Source organism: Giraffa tippelskirchi, chromosome 12 (genome assembly GCF_054371585.1).
Source record: "Giraffa tippelskirchi isolate mGirTip1 chromosome 12, T2T-mGirTip1v1.2.pri, whole genome shotgun sequence".
Lineage (NCBI taxonomy): Eukaryota > Metazoa > Chordata > Mammalia > Artiodactyla > Giraffidae > Giraffa > Giraffa tippelskirchi.
The window spans coordinates 44,830,118-44,842,527 of record NC_137286.1 but is presented as its reverse complement, the minus strand read 5'-3'; the positions used below and the strand labels follow the sequence as shown (position 1 = coordinate 44,842,527).

Below are 12,410 nucleotides of genomic sequence, written 5' to 3'. Positions count from 1 at the left end.
CTCCTCTGTCCATGGGATTCGCCAGACAGTAACACTGAAGTGGGCTGCCATTTCCTTCTCCAGGGGATCTTCCCGACCCAGGGATCAAACCCACATCTCCTACATTGGCAGGTGGATTCTTTACCGATGAGCAACCTGGGAAGCCCCCAGTATTATGAACATGTACTATATGTACTATATGACTTGAGATTTTGGTCCAAATTTGTGCTGATCTATCTGCCAGACTCTCAATCCAGAGCACTTCATGCTTTTTCACTTTTTTATTAATCACTAAAGCCAGCAGTCATTGAGACCTAAGTGGCAGTAATTGTACTGTACATTTTACATGCATTCTCCCATGGAAGCCCCACAACAATCCTGTGATTATCAAATTATTTACAAATGAGGAAACTGAGGCTGGGTGATCTTTGCCCCAAGGCTAATAAATGATGAAGCCTATATCCAAACCCAGGCGGTCTGTCTCAAAAGCCCATAAGATTAACTTCAAAGCAACCTGCTTCCTTTACGGGCATCCAGGATACAGAAAAAATTCCTAAGTGCTGGGGTTGGCAATCAATGCCTTTCCCAATTTAGCCGCAACTACTTTTGGTAGCTCTTACCCCCACCACCATCACTGTGTACTCCACACAACTCAGTAGCCAACACACACAGTGCTCTTCTCTTCCATAACTTAGTTCACACTCTTCTGCTACACCCTCACGTCTTGCCCCACCCTGCCCTGTCAAACTGCACAGCATCCTGCAAGGCTCTGTTCAAATGTCCCATCTGTGTTCCTACTGCCTTCCCCAAACCCCTCCTCTTCATCCACATTACCTTTTAAGCCTGGTTGGTTCACATGACATCTTTATCTCTAGCCCTCCTTATTATCATTACATAGTTACACCTGTCCGCCTCCCTGATTAAAACGTTCTTTGAAAGCAGGGTCTGGTCTTACTCAGCTTTAATGTCACAAATTTGACATAATACCTCGCACAGAACTGTCCAGTGAAATTAGCCTAAAACACTATTCTCGGAATAGCAAATAAAATCGGAAACCTCAAGACTTCAAAGGGCCCTCCTTTGGCCAGCGGTAACTATTTCACCTGCAGTTCAGTGATGTCCCAGGACAGGGACAGAAAATGAGACTCGGAAAATGAGGAAGTCAGAGGTATGTTTCTTTTTTTCTTTTTTGTCTTCACTTTTGAAATCCTGTCGAGGGAACTAAGCCCGAGAAAGCTGAAGTGACTTGCCCAGGGCCGCACCTCTTAGCTAGCCTGGAGACGGGCAGGTCTGCACCCTGGATGTACCCGCAGGCAGCGGTCGGGCAGCGCCTTCCCGCGAAGCCCGAGCAGAGCCCGCGTCTCGGGGCTCCGGTTCCCGGGACACGCCCTGCACCGTCCTCCTGCCACCTCACCCTAGGCCGTCTCCCCAATCTCGGTCGAGCTGGGCGGCAGGAGGCGCTGGGTGGGGCCCTCCGGCCGCAGAGCCCGGGACCAGGCGTGGGGGCGGCCGGGGTCCTCCCCGCCGCCTCGGACACCGAGAGGGCGCGGGCTGGGGGCCTCGCCACCCGCCACCCCGTCGCACCGGCTCTTCCGGGTCCGCACGGCCCACAGCCCCCCTGCCCCACCCGCCTGGCCAGCCCCCCGGGAAAACGGCGCCGGGAAGACAGCGAGCCCGCCCCGGGACCCCCGCGCCGCGGAGCCCACACTCACAGCCATAGTGCGGCCGAGCCACGCCCAGTCCGTCAACCTCGTCCGTGGAGGACATGGCGGCCGAGCACGGGTCTCTGCTCAGGAAGCGGAGAGACCTTGGAGGCGCAGGCGGCGGCGGCGGCAGCTACTGCACAGTGCGCGGGCTGCCCTGGTCCCCGAGGCTCCGCCCCGCGCCGCCGGCCCCACCCGCAGGCCCCGCCCCAGCGTCCCCGCCCCAGCGTCCCCGCCCCAGCGTCCCCGCCCTGCCGCGCCGACAGGAGAGGGCGGAAGGAGGCGGGGCCTGAGCCTCCCGGCTCCGCCCCCGGCCCCCTCCCTGCACCCGCAACGCCCTCTGGAGGCGGAAGGAAGAAGGCGGAGCCTGCCCGCCAGCCCTACTCGCTGGCAGCTCCTCTCGACGGAGAAGACCCGCCCCGACCCTGGATCTTTGCCCTCCCGGGCCGACGCCCTATCCGCTCTACTTATCAAAATGCCGCCAGTGTCTGTAGCCTGACATAAAAAACGTGGGCATCTTCCGTTCCCCTTCCCGCCTAACCGAACTCTTCTGCACCAAAGGGCTCAAGGAAGGCCTCCTCTGAAGTGGCCTAGTGTGTTCCTGTGGACAGTGCAGGACCCAAACTGCCCTAAGGGGCTGCACATACTGGCAGTCGAGACAAGTCTCCCAGATTCTTTAGGCCTTCTCCCAGATTCTCCAGCTATCGCCGGAGTTGAACTGCTTAACCTCTCTAGTATCTGGGAAGTGGATGCTAAAGCAGGAGAGTTGTGTTTGTCCAGATTTCCTTCCCCCTAGATTCACTGCCACTGTTTTTTGCAAGTTCTTCCTTTTACGGGACTCTTTACCTTTTTAGGAGTGCCTCCTCTCCTTGCAACTTGTGGCCTGCCCTTAAAATATTGGTATGCAACGGAATTCTGTCCTCAGCCCTCTTCTGTTTTTTCTTTGCCCACTTTTTCCTGAATAACTTTATGCACATTCACCTTAAATTGCTGAAGAGTCGTAAATATGTATCTCAGAGCAGACTTCCTAGAAGCCCCAGTTCAGTATTTTCGGCTGTGTAATGGACATTTTAACCTATGAATCCCGCAGACACTTTAACGGGTCGAACCCTGACCCTGCTCCTGTTATAATCCCTATTGTGTGTGCCCAGTCGCTCAGTCTTGTCCAACTCTTTGTGACCCTATGGACTGTAGCCTACCAGGCTCCCCTGTCCATGGAATTCTCCAGGCAAGAATACTGGAGTGGGTTTCCATTTCCTCCTCCAGGGGATCTTTCCCACCCAGGATCCTAGGGGGAATCTCCTACACTGGCAGGATTAGGCACTGTTAATTGACAAAAAGTCTGATGTAGGATAACTATAAGATTATCTGTATTTATGAAATATAATTAAAAAATCCAATCCCAAGGACTCAACCTCTCTTTTTTGAAGACTTATTGAAAATATTAACTATTTGGGTGCCTGATTTAAAAGATAAATCTGGTATAAAGGCTAGTCCACAGGTAGTGCGGCTCCTGCTTGAAATCCAGCCATCAACTCTGGGCCCTATCACAAGCTCTGGTAGCCGTTGTGACCTTCCATCAAGAAAACTCACGCTCTGAACACAGGTGTGCTTTAGTTTAAATATTAAGATTTAGTTCTGAAATCTGAGGACACAATCCACAAAATAAAATCACAATAGTTTTTTCTTCTCTTACAATGATCCAGTATATAACTCCTCCATATTAAACTACCTTTCCAGACAGATAGGAGCTATATTTGCAAAAACACAGAACGAAATTGCTCAGGATGTTTAAAATTCATATTTGAAAAGAGTTCACAATATTACACCCAAGTTTCACAGAAGAGCCCAGTGATCACTAGGAAATCTACTACAGTCCAGTTTTTCCAACCCTAGCAGATCCAAACTTAAGGGAATAACTGCTATTAGTAGTGCTCAGTTCACAGTTAGGACACACCAGGCTCCTTGTCTCATGTTTTATGTGCAGTTGGTATTATTTCTGAAGTGTCTTGCTTTTGTCTCTGTCTCCACTGTGATTACATCATCTCTGTTCTCCACTCTGCCAGCCAAGTCTCTGCAGTGACTTGCCTATTCTTTCTAAACTGCAAATGCGGTCGTATTCTTCCTTATTATGGTTTTTTCCTAATACTTGCTTCAGGATATGGCCCAAGTTCCTTAGCATGCCAAATAAGCCACTTCACAACCTGACTCCAGGCTTTTTGCTCTAGCAACTTTCATTTTACCCATTCTTCCTTTAAAATATTAACGTGAGATACTTGATAATCTATAAGTACAGAACACCGCCATTAAAAAAAAAATGGCCAAAGGTTTAATTTGTTACAAATTCAGAAATTAGTTCTTTCTTAAGCTTTTCAAAACAAAATCACTTTTTTAAAAGATGTTTTTGATATGGACCATTTTTAAAGTCTTAATTGAATTTGTTACAATATTGCTTCTGTTTTATGTTTTGCTTTTTTTTTTGGCCCGGAGTCATACAGGATCTTAGCTCCCCCATCAGGGATGGATCCCACACCCTCTGTATTGGAAGGAGAAGTCTCAATCACTGGACTACCAGGGAAGTTTTGAACCATACAGTTCCAACAGGTATTAAATATTTAAGCTCATATCCCACCGAGTTTCAAATATCTAAAATAGCTTTATCTAATTGTCACAAATTGTCATTCTTCTTAAGTATAATAAATGAAATGTACTGAGGCTTTACTGGACTTTGTGTTTTATATTTATTTTCTCATCTGAACCTTATAATAATCCTAGCAAAGAAATATTATCTCAACAATTTAAAGATGAGAAAATGTAGAACTAAGTAATTCAACTGAAGCCTCATAGCAACAGGCAGAACTGGAACTCAAGGTCAGGTCTGTTTAGTGACAGAATCCACATGCCTGCTCAATAAAAACAAGTTCAGAGAAATGCACATTATGGTCATAACTGACATCAGAGTACCATCGTTTTCTTTTTTTTAATTTATTTTTAATTGGAGGATAATTGCTTTACAGTGCTGTGTTGGTTTCTGCCATATAACAACGTGAACCAGCCGTAAATATACATATGTCCCTTCCTTCTTGAACCTCCGTCCCACCCCTTATCCCATCGCACCCCTCTAAGTTGTCACATAGCACCAGGTTGAGCTCCCTGTGTTATACAACTTCCCACTAGCTATCTATTTTACACATGGTTATATGTTTTGATGCCACCCTCTCAATTCATCCCACCATCTTCTTCCTCTGCTGTGTCCACAAGTCTGTCTGCATCTCTGTTCCTGCCCTGAAGATAGGTTCATCAGTACCTAATTAATCCTATTGGGAAGACGGTGAAAAAGCAACCTTTCTCAAGCACTGCTGATTGGGCTGTACATTGATACAATCTTTCTGAAGTCCAACTTTGTGGTTACACAGCCATCCTTCAAACAAGGAATTTCACTTGGAATATATTGTAGCAAAGTTATTTTTTAACGTGAAAAAATTTGATGATGAAGATGCTTATTGGAAACGTCTTAAATGCCCATCACTAGGTTGTTTTTGTTTGCTTGGTTTTTACTCAGTAATAGCAGCTCCACACAATGGGATGCTATACAGCCATGAGTAACGATTTATGGTTCTGGTCAGACTTGAAGAAATAGACACCCATTGTTTTTTTTCTTTGTTTCTTGTTTTTGGCCTTGCCTCATGTCACCTGGGATTTTAGTACCCCACCCCACCCCCACCCCCAGGGATCGAACCCATGCCTGTTGCCATGGAAGCACTGAGTCCTAACCACTGGACCACCAGGCAATTCAAAAAACCCACTTTGTTATCTTTAGAGGAAAGAAGACTGAAAGGGAAGTATTTATAATAAACATGTATAGACTAGAACACTGGAGCAAGAAAAAAATAGGACTAACAGAAGCCTGATGACATGGCTGTGTCCCTCTGAGCATCTCGGTTTTTGCCACAGGTCTGTTCTACCCTCCTCTCTCTGACAACGAGCTTCCTCCATTCTAATTTTTTCTGCTCCCTCACAACTCTAGCCTCTATTTGATGCAAGGCCATGGCATCCTTACACCATCAGCTCCACTGAGGATGTCAGTTGCCCAGTTCATGATCCAGGGACATCTATTGGCCCAGCTCATCTTTTCACCACATGAGCATGTCTCTGACCACCTAGAAGTGGACTGTCCTTGGATCAGATGCCAAGCCTTTAGTTCAATCAGCTGGGGTCAGGAGATCAGTCAATTAAGAGTAGAAAACTATGAGTTGACATTATTTCCTTTAATGGGTAGGCAAATAGTGATCACTATTTTTAATATGATGGTTAAGTAAAAATAACATTATGAACTAATAGACATACCACTTTTGCTTTAAAGATATAGGTAGATAGATATAGATGTACATATGAATTTAAAAAAAAGGCCTGAAGCAATATAGTAACAGTGGTTTCTCCAAATGGGAAATTATAGCAGATTTGTGCAGGATTTATTTGCCTCTCTGTACTTACCAAGACTTCTACAACAAGCTACTCATAATATTATTTTTTCAGTAAGTATATGTATGAATAAAGTTAGTAAATATGAAAAGAATAAGTAAACAATAATTAAATGGCAAAAAAAAATGAGCTAATAGGCTGTTTTGGAGACAGAATTGGTTCATGACCTCAAGGAATTTACAGACTCATGGGAGTGGAGCAATATTAACAGAATAGGCTCAGATAAACACCATAATAGAGATTTCTCTTGGCCTCGGATAGCTTTTAGCCTCTTATCTGCCTGGGAAACTCCTGCTCAACTTCCCAGACTCAACTCAAATGTCACCTCATCCCCAAGCAAAATTAATCACTTCCTCATTTATTTCCCATAGCACTTAGAAACTGCATGTCTTCAAAAAGAAAAAAGGAATTCCCAATTTTTTTCACATTTTAATACTTCTGAAATCAGATAGCCTTACAATCAGTATTAAAAGAAACTAGCCAGATGCCAGGTAGAGAAGTCGATGGGAAAGTACCATAATTGTTATTGCAGATGTGTTAATTTAGCTAATTTCTCAGAAAAGGACAGAGAACTTTCAGAACTACAACTGATGACAGATTCATGTTTGACAAATGACTAAAGTGAAAGTGAAAGTCGCTCAGTCATGTCTGACTCTGTAACCTGTCCTGTCTGACTGGAGTCCTGTCAGACTCTTCTGTCCATGGAATTCGCCAGGCAAGAATACTGGAGTAGATAACCATTCCCTTCTCCAGGGGATCTTCCCAACCCAGGGATGGAACTCAGGTCTCCTGGATTGCAGGTAGACTCTACCATCTGAGCCACAGTTGTTGACTTAGGAATGGCTAAGTGGATCCAAATAGAGTTAGACTTTTCACAAAAAGTTCGACCAACTTTGATTTAGAAAAGAGCTAGTAAGTAATCCAGGTGGTAAAGTGAAAAGTGAAGTCACCCAATCGTGCCCAACTCTTTGCAACCCCATGTACTATAGCCTACCAGGATCCTCCATCTGTGGGATTTTCCAGGCAAGGGTACTGGAGTGGGTTACCATTTCCTTCTCCAGGGGATCTTCCTGACCCAGGGATCAAATTCAGGTCTCCTGCATTGCAGGCAGACGTTGTACTGTCTGAGCCACTAGGGAAGCCTGAATCCCAGTGATAAATATACTCTATTGTCAACCAAGTTTTTTAAATCATATACATTTGATAAGATACTTTCAATGTCCCAAAAAGCTGCTGGAAGACAATCAAAAATGTCTTCAATTCCGGTGAATGAGGTACAAGGCCCTAGATATTGAAAAACTAATTCCTCTTCTTTAAAAATATAAGTTGAGAACTAAATATTATTTCCATGGATAGCCTTTGCTACCAGAAATTTTATTCCTGCAAAAATCTCTTGAATGAAATGGATGGTCTTCGAGATATTCCAAACTGTGATAGAAATAATGCATTGAATTTGAGTAGGCCCCTTCTTCAGTCATCATTCACAGACCCCACCACTTATCAGACAAACTTCATGATTCAAAAGAACCAATTCAAATCGAATGTGTGAACTTTTTCCCAAATGTTCTGTATGTATAGGCATAATGTATGTATGCATAGGCATAATAGACATTTTGTTTTCTTTTTTATTTAAATTTAATTTAAATTTCTTTCTATTTTATTTTATATTAATGAGTATATTATTTTAAATAATGCTTTTATCATTTGACACTATATCCTATATAATATGCTGTGATGAAGGAAATCTGACTTTACTTTCTTTTTAATCTTTAATCAAAATAATTTTTAATTTGTAAAAAAAAATGTCTTCAGTTCCAAAAAGTGTGTACTTTTACATGGCTCTACTATAGCACTTAACTCATAGATCACAATTAGTTATTTACCTGTCGATCTTCCCAGACAGACTATTAACTTCTCAAAGACAGAAATTTGGGTAAATAAACTCAGTGTGAATTGTCAACAAATGCAGCATACTTACAGTTGGAATTTTAAGATTTGCTTTTTACATTGTTCATATAGAAAATTTCCAGAAGGATGGATTCTTTAGGTTAGATAGCAACACTTTTGACTGTTTTGGTTCCTTTTCTTGTATGAATACATACAGGGCTTGGATCTATATTGCTTCTTTTACAAGAGGCAAAAATCTGAGGCTATAGCTTTTCAATACTCTTAAAGGTTGAAGGTTAAGGAATTTGACAGATAGCTTTTCAGGGGGCCGTAGCTATGCTCTGATAAGCAGAATTCTAAGATCAATGCCCAAGATTCTGTCCTTGGTTACCCATTCAAACACTAATCTAGGGACTGTTTTGAAGGGCTCTTGCTGACGTAATGAAGGGTTACTAATCAGTTGATCTTAAGGTAGGGAGATTATCCAGGTAATCACATGAGCCCTTTAAAAATAGAGTTTCTTTAGCTGGTAGCAGAAGTCAAAGAGGTTCAAAGCACAGAAAGGATCTGATGGGCCATTGCCAGTTTTAAAGATGGTTGGGGCCACATGGAAAGGACCTGAAAAAAGCCTTGAGGCACTGAGAGTGACCTCAGACTAACAGCAAAGGAAACAGGGACTTCAGATCTATAAACTCAAGAATTTTGATTCTGTCGACAACTTAAATGAGCTTGGGAATAGATTCTTCCCCAGATGCTCAAAGTAAGAGCCCAGTCCAGTGAACATTCTTACTTTGGTCTTATAAGTCTTGAGCAAAAAATCCAGTCAAGCTTTCTCAGAATTCAATAGAAAACTAATACATATGCCCTAGGACACTTGAGTGTATGGCGAGGGGAATAAAGTGGTTCACAAGTTGTATTGCCAAATATACTGATGATAAAATTTTGCATTAAAAGAACTATGGGCTAGTTGGGCACCCTGTTCCTCTCTTACAAGATAATCTCCATAATGAGTCTTTTGAACAGCTGTAACCAATAATAAAAGTGAGTATTCCATTTGATCTATGCAATCTCTGATCTCATTTCTCTGTCTTCCTATAGACTGAACAACTTGGGTAAGTAAGCTAAGACTAGAGTAGAACAAAGGGGTCAACAGAGCAAATTACAGAATACCATGAAGTGGGTCTCTATTAAAAGTCAGTTTTCATCTTCATTAAACCTTAAGTGTGGGACTTCCCTGATGGTCCAGTGCCTAAGACAGGGCTCCCAATTTAGGGGGCCTGGGTTCAGTCCTTGGTTGGGAAACTAGATCCCATATGCTGCAACTAAAGATGCTGCATGCCACAATCACAACTCGGTGCAGCCAAATAAATGAATAAGTATTTTTTAAAACCATAAGTGTTTTCTATCACTATTTAACTCTCCTTTACTTCTTCATTGGAAGAAAACCTAGTTTGCCTTGCACTTCAAGTATTTAGATATTCCAGACCTTGTGTCTGGGCATATCTCCTGCCAGGTATTTTGACTTTTGACACATCTTCAACCTCACGGTTTTTCAGAAAGGAGCAAAATTTTTTTACCTATCTGTTTAAAAGAATCTGCTTGCGGTGTGGAAGGTCTGGCTTCGATCCCTGGGTGGGGAAGATGCCCTGAAGAAGGGAACAGCTACCCACTCCAGTATTCTTGCCTGGAGAATCCCAGGGACAGAGGAGACTGGCGGGCTATAGTCCATGGGGTCGCAGAGTCAGAAACAACTGAGAGACTAACAGTTTCACTTCACTCACCAACTATTTACCATGTTCCAAAACACGCTAGGTGCTTTACTGTCTCATTTAATCCTCACAATAACCCTATGAAAAATATATAATTATTCTCATTTTTATAAATGATAAACAGGCATAAAGAGGTTAGGTATTTTGCTCAAGGTCATAAGAATCAAGATGAGGAATCAAACCTAAGTCTTTCTGATTCTAAAATCTCTGACAAATCACCATTCAATACCAGCTCACAGATACTTTACAGCATGTCAATGAGAAGGTGTTCATTCAATTCTTGTGCATGCCTAATTGCCTCTGGAAACCTTTCAGCAAACATTTCTCAACATCCACGTCCTGGTCTAGGGACAGCTGACCACAACAGGCCCAGAAATTGCAGAAGGAAAGCCAGGAAGTCAGCCCAGCAAGGAGTTGGGACATTGACTCCCTGGCTGGGCTTAAAATAAGCCACAAGGCATTACTGCAGTCTCCAAGCTATAGACAAAGGACAATACAAGGACTATCAAGAGACATATTAGGATCCTTCTGTTCAGGAGGTAGCCAGACCAAAGTATGGAGAGAAGAGGGGTAAATGGGGCAAAGAACACCAGACTCCCTCATGGGACTAGATACTGAGACAAGCCTGCATGAGCTGGTTTGCCTCATGGCAAGCCTCTTAAATAGCTACTAGGATGACAGTGCATTACTAGTAACAATAGCTAACTTGTGATGAGTGTCCTCCAGGTCCACTTCTAAATGTTTTGTGTACTATCTTTTTGATCTTTGCAACAGGCCTACGAGGCAAGAGCTACAATTGATCCTTGAACAGCATGGGTTTAAACTGCACAGATTCACTAAGATACAAGTATTTTTCAACAGTAAACACTACAGAACTACACGGTTGGTGGTTGACTGAATCCTCAGATGCCGAGGAACTGTGAATACGTGTATGTGTGTGTGTGTGTGTGTGCATGCTCACTCAGTTGTGTTGGACTCCTTTCGACCCCATGAACTGTAGCCGACCAGGCTCCTCTGTCCATGAAATTCTCCAAGCAAGAATACTGGAGTGAGTTGCCATTTTTTCTCTAGGGGATCTTCCTGACCCAGGAATCAAACCCATGTCTCTTATGTCTCCTGCATTGACAGGTGAGATTTTTACCAGCTGAGCCACCAGGGAAGCCCCATGAGTTGTTCAAGGGTCAACTATAGAAGAATTCTCCAATTTAATGATGAGGACGGACTTCCCCAGCAGTCCAGTGGTTAAGACTTTACCACTGAGTCACCAGGGAAGCTCAGCAGAATTCATACAGGAAGCTTAAAGAAAGTTTAATTTCAAGACCATGCCTTGTAGTCATCTACGTATTCATATATCAATTGCTCTAAGTGATGCTTCCTCCAAAGAGTCTTCCTTGACTCTCAGCATAGCCCTTTTGGACTTCCCTGGTGGCTCAGTGGTAAAGAATCAGCCTGCCAATGCAGGGGACACAGGTTCAATCCCTGCTTCAGGAAGGTTCCACATACTGCAGGGCAACTAAGCCCATGCACCACAACTACTGAGACTGTGCACTCTAGAGCCTGTGCTCCACAACAGGAGAAGCCACAGCAATGAGAAGCCCATACACTGCAGCTAATGAGTAGCCCCCACTTGCCACAACTAGAGAAAATCCACATGAAGTAGCGAAGACTCAGCACAGTCAAAAAAAGGAGATTCCATGGGAGACAACTAAGACCCAGCGCAGTCAAATAAATAAATAAAAATTTTTAAAAAATAGACAGCCCTTCTGTGGCTCCCATATTCTTCTTTGTATTGAAAATATGTGTCTGTATGTCGGTCTCCTTCAACTACGTTATGCGCTCCTTGAGAGAACTGTCATGTCTATATCTGTATCCCTAGCACCTTGGACTGGGCCTGGATGTCATAGGTATATAATAAGTATTTGCTGAATTAAATTGAATCAGTTGGGGAGATACGATGTGGACTGGGCATGTATTCATATACTCTGTTTGTGATATGCCTCTGGCTCTGAAGAGGTAGGGCAGGCTGTGTCCAGGTTTAGATTCTAGGCTAAGGTGTTGAAGTTAAGTACTTTGGATTTTCTTCAGTTGAGCCTAAATCACCTGGATAAAGAAATGTATATACACATAGTACACAAATGACAGATTCAGGGCAAAGCTCCTGCTCATCAGTAAAAGCAAGCTGCTAATTTCAGGATCCCTAAATTTTCTGTTAAGTAATCTGATGTGCAGCTAAAACAGATGGGATCAACGTAGCATCCTGACTGCAAGGAGAGAAGCCAGACGTTTGAGTACTGAGACCTCATTGTGGATGAAGAATCAAGAATCTGGGGCAGAAGGCATGGTCATCCCAAGAGGAGGGTCAGGAAGGAAAGTTGTTTTCAGAGCCCATGTAAGGGTCTTACATGCTCCACTAAGGAAATTCAACTCTCTCCTGTAGACAATAGGCAACTAAGACTTTATAAGCAAGGAAAGAATGATTTGATTCAATAAAGATTTATGAAATGTTATACTAGGTATAATGAGGTCATAAAGTTAAACATAGGCTCTGCCCTTTAGACAGGTACACAAAACAGAGTGCAAGGTAAAATAG

General features: G+C 43.2%; 1 protein-coding gene across 7 annotated transcripts in view; it reads right to left on the bottom strand.

Annotated features, from left to right (window-relative positions):
• The window catches only part of IQGAP1 (IQ motif containing GTPase activating protein 1), a 128,567-nt gene that overhangs the window by 97,701 nt on the left and 18,456 nt on the right, over positions 1–12,410 (bottom strand). For 3 of the 7 annotated variants that reach the window (XM_081546960.1, XM_081546961.1, XM_081546962.1), the window contains exon 1: positions 1,692–1,829. The exons of the other annotated variants lie outside the window; for them this stretch is intronic. In XM_081546960.1, the coding sequence (XP_081403086.1) occupies positions 1,692–1,746 (55 nt within the window). In that variant the 5' untranslated portion in view covers positions 1,747–1,829. Of the gene's footprint in view, positions 1–1,691; positions 1,830–12,410 lie in introns of those variants that run through there. 7 annotated transcript variants of the gene reach the window in all.